The 16,284-nt window shown below is 38.6% G+C and overlaps 1 protein-coding gene across 4 annotated transcripts in view; it reads left to right on the top strand.

Moving 5' to 3' along the window:
• Positions 1-16,284, top strand: part of HTR4 (5-hydroxytryptamine receptor 4) — a 204,535-nt gene that overhangs the window by 112,017 nt on the left and 76,234 nt on the right. For all 4 annotated transcript variants that reach the window (XM_059919550.1, XM_059919551.1, XM_059919553.1 and 1 more), the window contains exons 3-4: positions 9,948-10,073; positions 11,353-11,553. In XM_059919550.1, coding sequence (XP_059775533.1) covers positions 9,948-10,073; positions 11,353-11,553 — 327 coding nt within the window. The remainder of the gene's footprint in view (positions 1-9,947; positions 10,074-11,352; positions 11,554-16,284) is intronic.

Raw genomic sequence — 16,284 nt, 5'->3', positions numbered from 1 at the left:
CCTATTGTCCCTAATGGGCTTCTGATATTAATAACAGTGATTACTTATTTATATTATACTTTGTCATTTACAAAGTGTTTTCACATATACTAACCTATGTGAAAATTTACCCAGAATTACTGTCATGTTTTCATTTATTAAGAACAGAGATGGGGCTTCCCTGGTGGCACGGTGGTTGAGAGTCTGCCTGCCAATGCAGGGGACACGGGTTCGAGCCCTGGTCTGGGAGGATCCCACGTGCCGCGGAGCGGCTGGGCCCGTGGGCCGCAATTACTGAGCCTGAGCGTCTGGGGCCTGTGCTCCACAACGGGAGGGGCCGCGATAGTGAGAGGCCCGTGCACCGCGATGAAGAGTGGCCCCCGCTTGCCGCAACTGGAGAAGGCCCTCGCACAGAAACGAAGACCCAACACAGCCATAAATAAATAAATAAATTAAATTAAATAAAAAATTAAAAAAAAAAAAGTTTTAAAAAAGAACAGAGAAAGTGGTAAACAGAGCAAGTTTGTGGAATTTCTTTATTCATGGATCAAGAGATCACTGGAAAAGGAAAAAAGAAGAGAAAGTAAAATTTCTCATAAGAATAACTGTCAAAGAACTGATTTAGTGAAGTGGATAGCTCTTTGGTCAGATAAGAATTGTCTGGTGGTGGTTGACAGTAGTCTTGGAGGGGGTCAGAGGTAATCCAAGGATCTAACATGGAGTCAGTAGAAGTGGCTCCTAATTTATTTTAATTATCATGACTGGATTTACATTTAGTTCAATGGACAGTTCTACCTAATTAAAAATGCTATGGTTAACGTTTTGCTCTTCACTCACAGTTTAAAGTTTAGCTATTTCTAGCTCCTAATTGGCATGCCACAAATGAACCATAACATTGAACTTGCAGTTCTCTGAGCCTGACATTCCCACTTAATTTGAAATATACATTCTCTGGAGCCAGAGGTGTTCACCTCAGACTCTGAATCTGTTCTTTTCTCTTACAAGAGGAAAGGCAGTGCAGGGGAGGTTGTTCTCATGGTGAGGGTGTGGTTGATGGACAATCCATGTTCTGAGGATATGTTAGGATCACTGTCCATAGACAAGAAAGGGACCTAAAATCATCCAGTACCACCTGCCTCCAGTACAAGAAACCTATACAGCATCCTGATATAGGGTCATCCATGTATTCTTCTTTTTTATTGTGATAAAATATATCTAACATAAAATTTACCATTAATACATAAAGTAACCATTTAACATGTACAGTTCAGTGACAATAAGTTCATTCACAATAGTGTGCAACCATCACCATTATCCATTTCCAGAATTTTTTTCATCACCCCAAATAGAAATTCTGTACTCATTAAATAATTCCCCATTCCCCTCTCCCCCACCCACCCCAGCCCCTGGTAACCACTATACTACTTTGCTTCTCTATGTATTAGCCTATTCTAGGCATGCCATATAAATGGAATTATACCATATTTGTCTTTTTGTGTCTGGTTTATTTCACATAGTGTAATGTTTTCAGGGTTTATTAATGTTGTAGTATGGATCAGAACTTCATTTCTTTTTGTGACTGAATAAAATTCCATAGTATGTATATACTACATTCTTTCTGTCCTTTCACCTGTTGATGGACACTTGAGTTGTTTCTACCTTCCGGCTATTGTGAATAATGCTGCTATGAACATTGGGGTGCATGTATCTATTCATGTCCCTGCTTTTGATTCTTTGGGGTGTATACCTAGGACTGGTACTGCTGGATCATATGGTCATTCTATATTTAGCTTTTTGAGAAACCACCAAACTGGTTTCCACAGCAGTTGCACCATTTTACATTTCTACCAGCAATGCAAAAAGGTTCTAGTTTCTCCACATTCTCACCAACACTTGTTATTTTTCAGTTGTGTTTTGTTTTTATTATAACCACTCTAATGGGTGTGAAGTGGTATCTAATTGACACCTAGGTATTCTTAAACACTTCCTGAGCCAGGGCACTCAAAACAACACCAGGAAGCTATTGTGGATCATCCATTACTAAATCTTGCCTCCCTCTAGCAGTGATTCTCAACCTTGGTTGCACATCAGAATCACGTGGGAGCTTTTAAAAATTCTAATATTCAGGCGGCAAACAAGACTAATTAAATCAGCATCTTTGAGAATGGGGGCCTAACATCAGGATTTTCTAAGGCTCTTCAGGTGATTTCCGTATGTAGCCAAAGTTGAGAACCACTGCTTACAGCCTGCTCACTGGTCCTACGTAGTCACACAACCTCAGGCCATAAAGTGTGACAACCCTATCACTGAGCCTTCACTGACAACCCCCATAAAATAGCCATTTCTTCACCCCCCCCTCCACTGAGAGTTCTGTCTTCCTTTCTCTCCTAGATTTCTTGCCATAGTTCATATTACTAGCTCACTTCACATATTTTCTTGCTTATCTATTTATTGCTATCTGTTTTGCTTATTTTTGCTTCCCTAAGACTACAACAATGCCTAATGCAAGGTAGGTGCTCAGAAAGTATTGTTGAATGTGTGCGTCCACCAGAGGGCAGACAGCAGAAGCAAGAAGAACTACAGTCCTGCAGCCTGTGGAACAAAAACCACATTCACAGAAAGATAGACAAGATGAAAAGGCAGAGGGCTATGTACCAGATGAAGGAACAAGATAAAACCCCTGAAAAGCAACTAAATGAAGTGGAGATAGGCAACCTTCCAGAAAAAGAATTCAGAATAATGATAGCGAAGATGATCCGGGACCTCGGAAAAAGATTGGAGGCAAAGATATGGAAGATGCAAGAAATGTTTAACAAAGACCTAGAAGAATTAAAGAACAAACAAACAGAGATGAACAATACAATAACTGAAATGAAAACTACACTAGAAGGAATCAATAGCAGAATAACTGAGGCAGAAGAACAGATAAGTGACCTGGAAGACAGAATGGTGGAATTCACTGCTGTAGAAAAGAATAAAGAAAAAAAAATGAAAAGAAATGAAGACAGCCTAAGAGACCTCTGGGACAACATTAAACGCAACAACATTCACATTATAGGGGTCCCAGAAGGAGAAGAGAGAGAGAAAGGACCCGAGAAAATATTTGAAGAGATTATAGTCAAAAACTTCCCTAACATGGGAAAGGAAATAGCCACCCAAGTCCAGGAAGCACAGAGAGTCCCATACAGGATAAACCCAAGGAGAAACACGCCGAGACACATAGTAATCAAATTGGCAAAAATTACAGACAAAGAAGAATTATTGAAAGAAGCAAGGGAAAAATGACAAATAACATACAGGGGAACTCCCATAAGGTCAACAGCTGATTTCTTAGCAGAAACTCTACAAGCCAGAAGGGAATGGCATGATATACTTAAAGTGATGAAAGGGAAGAACCTACAACCAAGATTACTCTACCAGGCAAGGATCTCATTCAGATTCGATGGAGAAATCAAAAGCTTTACAGACAAGCAAAAGCTAAGAGAATTCAGCACCGCCAAACCAACTCTACAACAAATGCTAAAGGAACTTCTCTAAGTGGGAAACACAAGAGAAGAAAAGGACCTAGAAAAACAAACCCAAAACAATTAAGAAAATGGTCATAGGAACATACATATCGATAATTACCTTAAACGTGAATGGATTAAATGCTCCAACCAAAAGACACAGGCTTGCTGAATGGATACAAAACCAAGACCCATCTATATGCTGTCTACGAGAGACCCACTTCAGACCTAGGGACACATACAGACTGAAAGTGAGGGGATGGAAAAAGATATTCCATGCAAATGGAAATCAAAAGAAAGCTGTAGTAGCAATGCTCATATCAGATAAAAGAGACTTTAAAATAAAGAATGTTACAAGGGACAAGGAAGGACACTACATAATGATCAAGGGATCAATCCAAGAAGAAGATATAACAATTATAAATATATATGCACCCAACATAGGATCACCTCAATAACATAAGGCAACTGCTAACAGCTCTAAAAGAGGAAATTGACAGTAATACAATGATAGTGGGGGACTTTAACACCTCACTTACACCAATGGACAGATCATCCAAAATGAAAATAAAGAAGGAAACAGAAGCTTTAAATGACACAATAGACCAGATAGATTTAATTGATATTTATAGGACATTCCATCCAAAAATAGCAGATTACACTTTCTTCTCAAGTGCGCAGGGAACATTCTCCAGGATAGATCACATCTTGGGTCACAAATCAAGCCTCAGTAAGTTTAAGAAAATTGAAATCATATGAAGCAACTTTTCTGACAACACGCTGTGAGATTAGAAATGAATTACAGGGAAAAAAACGTAAAAAACACAAACACATGGAGGCTAAACAATACGTTACTAAATAACCAAGAGATCACTGACAAAATCAAAGAGGAAATCAAAAAATACCTAGAAGCAAATGACAATGGAAACACGACGATCCAAAACCTATGGGATGCAGCAAAAACAGTTCTAAAAGGGAAGTTTATAGCTATACAAGCCTACCTCATGAAACAAGAAAAATCTCAAATAAACAATCTAACCTTACACCTAAAGGAACTAGAGAAAGAAGAACAAACAAAACCCAAAGTTAGCAGAAGGAAAGAAATCATAAAGATCAGAGCAGAAATAAATGAAATAGAAACAAAGAAAACAATACCAAAGATAATAAAACTAAAACCTGGTTCTTTGAGAAGATAAACAAAATTGATAAACCATTAGCCAGACTCATCAAGAAAAAGAGGGAGAGGACTAAAATCATTAAAATTAGAAATGAAAAAGGAGAAGTTGCAACAGACACCACAGAAATACAAAGCATCCTGAGACTGCTACAAGCAACTCTATGCCAATAAAATGGACAACCTGGAAGAAATGGACAAATTCTTAGAAATGTATAACCTTCCAAGACTGAACCAGGAAGAAATAGAAAATATGAACAGATCAATCACAAGTAATGGAATTAAAACTGTGATTAAAAATCTTCCAACAAACAGAAGTCCAGGACCAGATGGCTTCACAGGTGAAATCTATCAAACATTTAGAGAAGAGCTAGCACCCATCCTTCTCAAACTCTTCCAAAAAATTGCAGAGGAAGGAACACTCCCAAACTCATTCTATGAGGCCACCATCACCCTGATACCAAAACCAGAAAAAGATACTACAAAAAAAGAAAATTACAGACCAATATCACTGATGAATATAGATGCAGAAATCCTCAGTAAAATACCAGCAAACCGAATCCAACAACAAATTAAAAGGATCATACACCATGGTCAAGTGGGATTTATCCCAGGGATGCAGGGATTCTTCAGTATATGCAAATCAATCAATGTGATACACCATATTAACAAATTGAAGGATAAAACCATATGATCATCTCAATAGATGCAGAAAAACCTTTTGACAATATTCAACACCAATTTATGATAAAAACTCTCCAGAAAGTGGGCATAGAGGGAACCTACCTCAACATAATAAAGGCCATATACGACAAACCCTCAGCAAACATCATTCTCAATGGTGAAAAACTGAAAGCATTTCCTCTAAGATCAGGAACAAGACAAGGATGTCCACTGTCACCACTATTATTCAGCATAGTTTTGGAAGTCCTAGCCACAGCAGTCAGAGAAGAAAAAGAAATAAAAGGAATCCAAATTGGAAAAGAAGAAGTAAAACTGTCACTGTTTGCAGATGACATGATACTATACATAGAGAATCCTAAAGATGCCACCAGAAAACTACTAGAGCTAATCAATGAATTTGGTAAAGTTGCAGGATACAAAAGTAATGCACAGAAATCTCTTGCATTCCTATACACTAATGATGAAAAATCTGAAAGAGAAATTAAGGAAACACTCCCATCTACCATTGCAACAAAAAGAATAAAATACCAAGGAATAAACCTACCTAGGGAGACAAAAGACCTGTATGCAGAAAACTATAAGACACTGATGAAAGAAATTAAAGATGATACCAACAGATGGAGAGATGTACCATGTTTTTGGATTGGAAGAATCAATATTGTGAAAATGACTATACTACCCAAAGCAATCTACAGATTCAATGCAATCCCTATCAAATTGCCAATGGCATTTTTTACGGAACTAGAACAAATCATCTTAAAATTTGCATGGAGACACAGAAGACCCCAAATAGCCGAAGCAGTCTTGAGGGAAAAAAACGGAGTTGGAGGAATCAGACTCCCTGACTTCAGACTATACTACAAAGCTACAGTAATCAAGGCAATATGGTACTGGTGCAAAAACAGAAACATAGATCAATGGAACAAGATAGAAAGCCCAGAGATAAACCCACGCACCTATGGTCAACTTATCTATGACAAAGGAGGCAAGGATATACAATGGAGAAAAGACAGTCTCTTCAATAAGTGGTGCTGGGAAAACTGGACAGCTACATGTAAAAGAATGAAATTAGAACACTCCCTAACACCATACACAAAAATAAACTCAAAATGGATTAGAGACCTAACTGTAAGACCAGACACTATAAAACTCTTAGAGGAAAACATAGGAAGAACACTCTTTGACATAAATCACAGCAAGATCTTTTTTGATCCACCTCCTAGAGTAATGGAAATAAAAACAAAAATAAACAAGTGGAACCTAATGAAACTTAAAAGCTTTTGCACAGTAAAGGAAACCATAAACAAGACGAAAAGACAACCCTCAGAATGGGAGAAAATATTTGCAAACGAATCAACAGACAAAGGATTAATCTCCAAAATATATAAACAGCTCATGCAGCTCAATATTGAAAAAACAAACAACCCAATCCAAAAATGGGCAGAAGACCTAAATAGACATTTCTCCAGAGAAGACATACAAATGGCTAAGAAGCACATGAAAAGTTGCTCAACGTCACTAATTATTACAGAAATGCATATCAAAACTGCAATGAGGTATCACCTCACACCATTTAGAATGGGTATCATCAGAAAATCTACAAACAACAAATGCTGGAGAGGGTGTGGAGAAAAGGGAACCCTCTTGCACTGTTGGTGGGAACATAAATTGATACAGCCACTATGGAGAACAGTATGGAGGTTCCTTAAAAAACTAAAAATAGAATTACCATATGACCCAGCAATCCCACTACTGGGCATATAACCAGAGAAAACCATAATTCAAAACGACACATGCACCCCAGTGTTCATTGAGGCACTATTTACAATAGCCAGGTCATGGAAGCAACCTAAATTCCTATCGACAGACGAATGGATAGAGAAGATGTGGCACATATATACAATGGAATATTACTCAGCCATAAAAAGGAACAAAATTGGGTCATTTGTAGAGACGTGGATGGATCTAGAGACTGTCATACAGAATGAAGTAAGTCAGAAAAAGAAGAACAAATATCGTATATTAACGCATGTATGTGGATCCTAGAAAAATGGTACAGATGAACCGGTTTGCAGTGCAGAAATTGAGATATAGATGTAGAGAACAAACGTATGGACACCAAGTGGGGAAGCGTCGGGGTGGTGGGGATGGTGTGATGAATTGGGCGATTGGGATTGACATGTATACACTGATGTGTATAGAATTGATGATTAATAACCTGCTGTATAAAAAAAGAAGTAAAATAAAATTCAAAAATTAAAAAGAAAAACAAAAAACTTTTGGGTTACTTATTAATGAAGCATCCAGAGAACCTCCTTAATTTTTTTCCTATTTATTTTAACAACATTTTCTAAGGAAAATTTATCATAAACCTCTAAGTAATTTTTAAAACATGTTTTAAAGAGAATATTCTATATACTTAAAGCATCATCTCTTGGTTAATTAGCTGTTTTAGCAAAGAGGGTATATTTTGCTTTAAGAAGTTTTCTTTATAATATGTAACTCTTATACAGTTAAGAGTTGTATGTTAAACGCACCAAAAAATAAAACAAAACAAAGTATTGTGGAATGAATGAATGAATGCATAAATCTATTCTTATTTCAAAGGACCGTCCTAAGATAGTTAAAAATAGCTTTTATGTCTTATCCTTGGGTCTTCTCTTGTCTAGGTAAAAGCTTTTCTATACCTGCAGCCTGTCTTCAAAGACATTGAAGAATAAACCTCACCATTATGAACACAGTGTCTTTCACTCAGCAAGTAATTGTGCACTTCCTATATACTGCATCTACCTTTACACTACACATGCTGTAGATTAGACACTGTGCCAGGAGCTGGGAATTGTGGTGAAAAAGATAACCAAAAGTGAGTCTGTGGGGGTAGGGCACAGACAATACTGAAGTCATTTCAGATAACAATAAATGTTATAAAGAAAATGAAAAATGTTTGTTGGCTATGGCACATTAAATGGGAGTTAATTTTAATCTGCGACCTGAATATTGAGAAGAAGCATTCCAGGAAGAAGGCACAAGTGTAGAGACTTGAGAGGGGATCAAGTTTCAGAGGGGCTCTGAGTCAGAACCTCCGAGAAGGACAAGGAAAAGAGCATTATCACCTCCTTTATTAGACACTTTACCTCAATGAACATGGCCTAAAATCAAAATAGTTTTGGATAGCCAAAACATGCTACTGAATTCTTTTTCCTCATTGAGTTAAATCTTACTTGTCCATTATTTGTACTGTCGATAGTTGGAATTTAGGTGTGGAAGGGTGATTTAGATGGACGTACCTCAAATTTCTTTTCATCCGAACCCTAGCCGTAAGGACTTCAGTGAAGCAATAAAACCACTGTGAGCAGAGTGGAACTTTCTGACTCCTTATTCCAGTTGTCACCTTGTCTTCCATGCCAGGCCTAATGGAAAAAGTTTTGGACAAAGCCAGAGCCCAGACTTCGTGGGCTGCTGCGATTTGGGACCAGCAGCCATCTTGGTTTTCAGTCAGAAGAGCTCAGTAAAGACAGATCTTTCTTGGTTCAATGGGACCTGTGTTCCGAGTGGTGGCCTACAGAACAAGCAGCTTCTCCCAGACTAGCCACTAATGTGCTCTGACAACTCAGTTCCCCTCTCTGGGCCTTAGTTTCTCTGTATTGAAATGTGCGTTTGGGTCTAAGAGTTTTAAGATCCTTTGAAACTTCATTTAAAAAGAACATTTTACTACTCTATTAAAAGTGAAACTTTTCCTGTAGCTTCTGAATAACCTGCATTCATTATGCTTTTATTGATAGGGGACACTCGCTTCCAAGTTAGTGAGACAAAATGCTGAGTTGACAATAGGAGGGCAGGGTTTATAGAATCAAATCAGTTGCTGAAATTTACAGGAACACAAATTGAACTGTTATATTGGGCACCAGAAGAAATGTAGTTCAGGGTAGTGAAAGGAGTCCCTGAGTTTATTGATTGTCTGCTGTCTTTCCCATGGGCTTTGCAGAATACGAGATCAGTTTGTCCAGGTCAGCCATATAAGAACAGCCTTCAGCCATGACCTACTCCTTGGACAGCCCACCTGCACACAGCAGCTTCTGCATGGGCTGGGATGCGGTACTGAAAACAGGGTGGTCTTTGTATTCACATAGTGGTTCAAGTTACCGTCATTCACTCATTCAATGTCATCTTTCCTTCATTCGATAAATATGAATGATACATTGAAATTGAATTTGTCAGTGGATAAAACAGACGACGTCCCTGCCTCATGGAGCTTACAACCTAGCTGAGTAGGTGTGCCAAACAAGAATCAACAAAATAACATTTCTGAGCACAAGCTGAGGTCAGTGCTCTGAAGGAAAGCTCAAGTTCTCTGATGGAGAATCACTGTGCAATCTCAGGATAGTTAATCCACCTCTCTAAGCCTCCTCCTTCTCATGTAGGAGTTAACCAGGATAACATGTAAAGTGACAAGTGCAGACATTGGCATATATTAGGTGCACAGTACATGTGTGTTGCAGCTTTGATAGTGAAGTTACCTTCCTGAAGATGAATGAGGAAAAGACTAATTTTCTTTCCTGTGTCTCAGAGTTTCCTTCAGTTCTTTGTGTTTGTGTGTCTTCCAGTTCCAAGGAGGGTTTCGGGTCAGTGGAGAAGGTCGTGCTGCTCACATTTCTCTCGGCTGTTATCCTGATGGCAGTCTTGGGGAACCTGCTGGTGATGGTGGCTGTGTGCAGGGACAGGCAGCTCAGGTGAGTCACGTGAGGCAACCTCATGAGGAAACCTGGGTGGAGTTCTGGGCTCTCCCTGGAGAACTGAGGTCTGAATTTATAATTTCCATTATAATTTGTAATTATGAAGTGAAAAAGATTCATGGGAATGATGTTTGGAAAATAGAGCAGGGAAAAAAATCACATATAATCCCATAGTTCTAACATAACCAGTAGTACAAGCACGTAAGTGAATTTCTATCCTGTCTTTTTTCCTCTGTTTCCTATGTTGTTTTTTCTGTAATAGTTGTGATCACTCTATATATTATTGCTGAGAGCACATCTAATCTAACCTCCCCACTTTATTAATTGGTTCAGAGAAAGGGTAGCTGACTAGTAGTTGATCTAGGATTTAAACATGGGTCTTCTGCTCTTTCCGCTTCATCCTTGGCTGCAATTAGAATCACTTGAAGACCCTTTTAAAATTACTAATAGGTGGGATGAGTATGTCCCATGCAATATTTGTGATATACTTATATTAGAAAATTATTCATTGTTTATCTGAAATTCAAATTTAACTGGGCGCCCTATGTTTTATCTGGCAAACTTGGGGATGGGTAAGTGGGTCAATCACACAGAGTCCCTGGACTAATTGATCTGGGGTGAGACCTGGGCATCAGTACTTAGAAAAATTGACTAGGTGATTCTAGTGTGCAGCCTAGATTAAGAGCCACCAAGCCGTAAAAGGGGATAAAAGATGCAGTCCTATCTCATCTGCTGCTTCCTCTTTAAGCAAGACGTGCTCTAATCAAGAAAGTGTAAAAACTAAGTTCTAACAAGCGTGGCAAATGTGAGGCACATGGTAGTCAAAGAGTGGAAGACAGTGGAATTTGACACTTTTTTTTAAGGGGGCCCCTTGGGAGGGTGTTCTGAGAATGACTAAACCGAGGCCTAAAGGGTAGATGGGGTGTAGCTAGGCCAATGGTGGGGAGAGAGAGCACCCTGTAAAAACCCTTGAGAGGGACTCTGTGCATTGGGGGCTCAAGTCAGGCCAGTGTGGTCACAGGGGAGGGCAAGAGAGGGCTTCTGGTGCAAAGGGGTCTGGAGAAGTCTGAAGTGACTAAACCATGCATGTGACAGAAGGGGAAACTGAATCTCACAGGATATGTTGCACATCTGACTTTTCTTTCCTTTTCTTCCCTCCCTTCTTTCCTTCTTTCTTTGCTTCCTTTCCCCCCTCTTTTCTCTCCTGCTCCTTTCCCCCTAACCTCCTTCCTTCATCCTTCCCGCTGCTTCCTCCCTTATACTTTTCCACCCACAGGAAAATAAAAACCAATTATTTCATTGTGTCTCTTGCCTTTGCGGATCTGCTGGTGTCAGTGCTGGTGATGCCCTTTGGTGCCATTGAGCTGGTTCAAGACGTCTGGATTTATGGGGAGATGTTTTGCCTCGTCCGGACATCTCTAGACGTCCTGCTCACAACGGCATCGATTTTTCACCTGTGCTGCATTTCTCTGGATAGGTAAGGCCAGAGCCATTTGCGTAGTGGAGCTCCGTGCTGGAGACAAAGCCGGATGGCTATTGGGCTGTGTCTTTCTTTCTTCCCTAATTCATTAGAGGAAATGAATCTCAGAGAGGTAAATCTGGCTATTCATGTATTCATTCACTCTCCAGCTTTAGCACAGCACCCTTTTTAGTCAGGCATTCTCTAAGGCGCTGCAGACGTAGAGATTAGTAAGGCCTAGAACCTGCCTGCAAGGAGCTTACAGTCTAAGCTGCAATCATGTTTCCCACAGATAGAGCCCTAAGTTTTATACTGATGGCACGAAGAAAATTCTGAGGATGCTGAGAAGCAAGAATTAATCTCTCTGCCCAGTAGGCAGCAGGGTGGTTCAGAATGATAGTGTTCTGTTTGAACATGACCTTCTGAAAATGTGTCTGTATCATCATTTTATGTGCATATTTAGGTTTGTGCCTGTGACTGAGGAGGCTCTTTTCCAGAAAATCAAAGGTGATTATAAAATCCCCAATAATTGTTTGCTTTTTGGACCCAAGCTAGCATTTCATTCTTGTTGCATAAATGTGTTCTTCTTCTTCACATTTGACTTCAGGAGGCCTAATGATTTCTATCTTTGCCTCATTTGTTGGAGGTACATGTTTACCATTTGTATCAGCACTTTTCATTTTCCAATTCCTGCTTATTTATATTCAATAATAAAGTCAGAATGCAATTGAAAAGTCAGACGATTACACTAACATATGCTGCCATCACTGTAGTCATATCTTAAGGGTAGTTCCCAAAAGAAAGTGTGGTGTGAAAAATCTCATATTATCAGAATTGCCAGGGACAATCTCTTACTGTCTCTTGATTAGTCCAGAAGACCCAGCTTTCCACCTAGTCTTGGGATAGGTCACTGTTTCTTTAGTAGAGGAATAGGAAGAATAGTTGACTTAAAATTAGAGATTGTGCTATATCTAAAATATGTACCTTTTACTGATGAACCTAGTGGCAGGGCAGGAATAAAGATGCAGACATAGAGAACAGACTTGAGGAAGGGGAAGAGGTGGGGGGGAAGGGGAAGCTGGGACGAAGTGAGGCAGTAGCACTGACATATACACACTACCAAATGTATAATGGATAGCTAGTGGGAAGCTGCTGCATAGCACAGGGGGATCAGCTTGATGCTTTGTGACCACCTAGAGGGGTGGGATAGGGAGGGTGGGAGGGAGGCTCAAGAGGGAGGGGATATGGGGATATATGTATACATATAGCTGATTCATGTTGTTGTACAGTAGAAACTAACAACATTGTAAAGCAATTATACTCCAATAAAGATATAAACATTTTTTTTAAATAAAATAAAATAAAATACGTACCTTTATACACTAAAATCAGAGTTTTCCCAGATAATTACTCATGCTGTGAAAGATCCTTAGGGACTGAAACCCGCTGAGGGAACAGCAAATTCATCTCCTATTTTATGGAACAGGTGCTTATTGATTGGAATGGCAGGTGTAATGGCCTGCTCTATTTAAATTGTACATGTTCTCTCTCTCTTGCTCTGCCAAGAACGTATAGATGAATGTACGTAATTTAAATGCAATGTATAATGAGATTCCACTCTACAACTAGAAATGATACCATTGGTAAAACAGGACTGTTGGTTGGCAGGCAGAACCATAGTGTCAGAGTTTGAAATCTGTGTTTATTAGCTTATTTACAACAATCTGATTTCAGTGCATGAAAGACATTTTTTTTTTTTTTAAACATCTTTATTGAAGTATAATTGCTTTACAGTGGTGTGTTTCTGCTTTATAACAAAGTGAATCAGTTATACATATACATATGTTCCCATATCTCTTCCCTCTTGCATCTCCCTCCCTCCCACCCTCCCCATCCCACCCCTCTAGGTGGTCACAAAGCACTGAGCTGATCTCCCTGTGCTATGCAGCTGCTTCCCACTAGCTATCTATTTTACATTTGGTAGTGTATATATGTCCATGACACTCTCTCACCCTGTCACATCTCACCCCACCCCCTCCCCATATCCTCAAGTCCATTCTCTAGTAGGTCTGTGTCTTTATTCCCGTCTTGCCACTAGGTTCTTCATGGCCTTTTTTTTTTTTTTTTTTCCTTAGATTCCGTATATATGTGTTAGCATACTGTATTTGTTTTTCTCTTTCTGACTTACTTCACTCTGTATGACAGACTCTAACTCCATCCACCTCATTACAAATACCTCCATTTCATTTCTTTTTATGGCTGAGTAATATTCCATTGTATATATGTGCCACATCTTCTTTATCCATTCATCTGTCGATGGACATTTAGGTTGCTTCCATGTCCTGGCTATTGTAAATAGAGCTGCAATGAACATTTTGGTACATGACTCTTTTTGAACTATGGTTTTCTCAGGGTATATGCCCAGTAGTGGGATTGCTGGGTCGTATGGTAGTTCTATTTGTAGTTTTTTAAGGAACCTCCATACTGTTCTCCATAGTGGCTGTATCAATTTACATTCCCACCAACAGTGCAAGAGAGTTCCCTTTCCTCCACACCCTCTCCAGCATTTATTGTTTCTAGATTTTTTGATGATGGCCATTCTGACCGGTGTGAGATGATATCTCATTGTAGTTTTGATTTGCATTTCTCTAATGATTAATGATGTTGAGCATTCTTTCATGTGTCTGTAGGCCATCTGTATATCTTCTTTGGAGAAATGTCTATTTAGGTCTTCTGCCCATTTTTGGATTGGGTTGTTCGTTTTTTTGTTATTGAGCTGCATGAGCTGCTTGTAAATCTTGGAGATTAATCCTTTGTCAGTTGCTTCATTTGCAAATATTTTCTCCCATTCTGATGGTTGTCTTTTGGTCTTGTTTATGGTTTCCTTTGCTGTGCAAAAGCTTTTAAGTTTCATTAGGTCCCATTTGTTTATTTGTGTTCTTATTTCCATTTCTCTGGGAGCTGGGTCAAAAAGAATCTTGCTGTGATGTATGTCATAGAGTGTTCTGCCTATGTTTTCCTCTAAGAGTTTGATAGTGTCTGGTCTTTCACTTAGGTCTTTAATCCATTTTGAGTTTATTTTTGTGCATGGTGTCAGGGAGTGTTCTAATTTCATACTTTTACATGTACCTGTCCAGTTTTCCCAGCACCACTTATTGAAGAGGCTGTCTTTTCTCCACTGTATATGCTTGCCTCCTTTATCAAAGATAAGGTGATCATATGTGCGTGGGTTTATCTCTGGGCTTTCTATCCTATTCCATTGATCTATATTTCTGTTTTTGTGCCAGTACCAAACTGTCTTGATTACTGTAGCTTTGTAATATAGTCTGAAGTCAGGGAGCCTGATTCCCCCAGCTCCATTTTTCGTTCTCAAGATTGCTTTGGCTATTCGGGGTCTTTTGTGTTTCCATACAAATTGTGAAATTTTTTGTTCTAGTTCTGTGAAAAATGCCAGTGGTAGTTTGATAGGGATTGCATTGAATCTGTAGATTGCTTTGGGTAGTAGAGTCATTTTCACGATGTTGATTCTTCCAATCCAGGAACATGGTATATCTTTCCACCTATTTGTATCATCTTTAATTTCTTTCATCAGTGTCTTATAATTTTCTGCATACAGGTCTTTTGTCTCCTTAGGTAGATTTATTCCTAGATATTTTATTCTTTTTGTTGCAATGGTAAACGGGAGTGTTTTCTTAATTTCACTTACAGATTTTTCGTCATTAGTGTATAGAAATGCAAGAGATACAGGTTTCTGGTAACGGACTGTACTGCTGAACTGAATGAATAAGCATTTTCAGAACTCTAATGAAAAACTGATGAACTCATAAAAGTGCTAACAAAAGATCAAGATGAAAAAAAAAATTAATTACATGGGACTGAGTGAACTGATGAGGATGAGTATAATTTTTGTGACTTTCTGTCTGAATTTAAAAAAAAAAAAAAAAAAATTCCACAAGGACTCAGAGGCAAAGAATATACAAATCAATTTTCACTGCAAAGTAAAGGAGCTGTTACAGTGGAGGATTACTGGACTGAATGTCAATACTATGACACAGTATGAGTGTGTTTCATGTTTGGTAATTGCAATCATTGTTGCTTTTGTTGTGGTCATCCATGTACAATGCTTGGTGTCAGTCGATTTATCTCTTGTAAAAATAAAATACAGTGTGTGTGTGTGTGTGAAAAAAAAAAAAAAAAAGATAATAAAAAAAAAAAAAAAAAAAAAAAAAAAAAAGAAATGCAAGAGATTTCTGTGCATTAATTTTGTATCCTGCTACTTTACCAAATTCATTGATTAACTCTAGGAGTTTTCTGGTAGCATCTTTAGGATTCTCTATATATAGTATCATGTCATCTGCAAACAGTGACAGCTTTACTTCTTCTTTTCCAATTTGGATTCCTTTTATTTCTTTGTCTTCTCTGATTGCTGTGGCTAACACTTCCAAAACTATGTTGAATAATAGTGGTGAGAGTGGGCAACCTTGTCTTGTTCCTGATCTTAGTGGAAATGGTTTCAGTTTTTCACCATTGAGGACAATATTGGCTGTGGGTTTGTCATATATGGCCTTTATTATGTTGAGGAAAGTTCCCTCTATGCCTACTTTCTGCAGGGCTTTTATCATAAATGGGTGTTGAATTTTGTCGAAAGCTTTCTCTGCATCTATTGAGATGATCATATGGTTTTTCTCCTTCAATTTGTTAATATGGTGTATCACGTTGATTGATTTGCGTATATTGAAGAATCCTTGC

This window comes from Balaenoptera ricei, chromosome 3 (genome assembly GCF_028023285.1).
Source record: "Balaenoptera ricei isolate mBalRic1 chromosome 3, mBalRic1.hap2, whole genome shotgun sequence".
Classification (NCBI taxonomy): Eukaryota; Metazoa; Chordata; class Mammalia; order Artiodactyla; family Balaenopteridae; genus Balaenoptera; species Balaenoptera ricei.
Note: the sequence above shows the minus strand (reverse complement) of the source record. Positions and strands in the feature narration are given on the sequence as shown.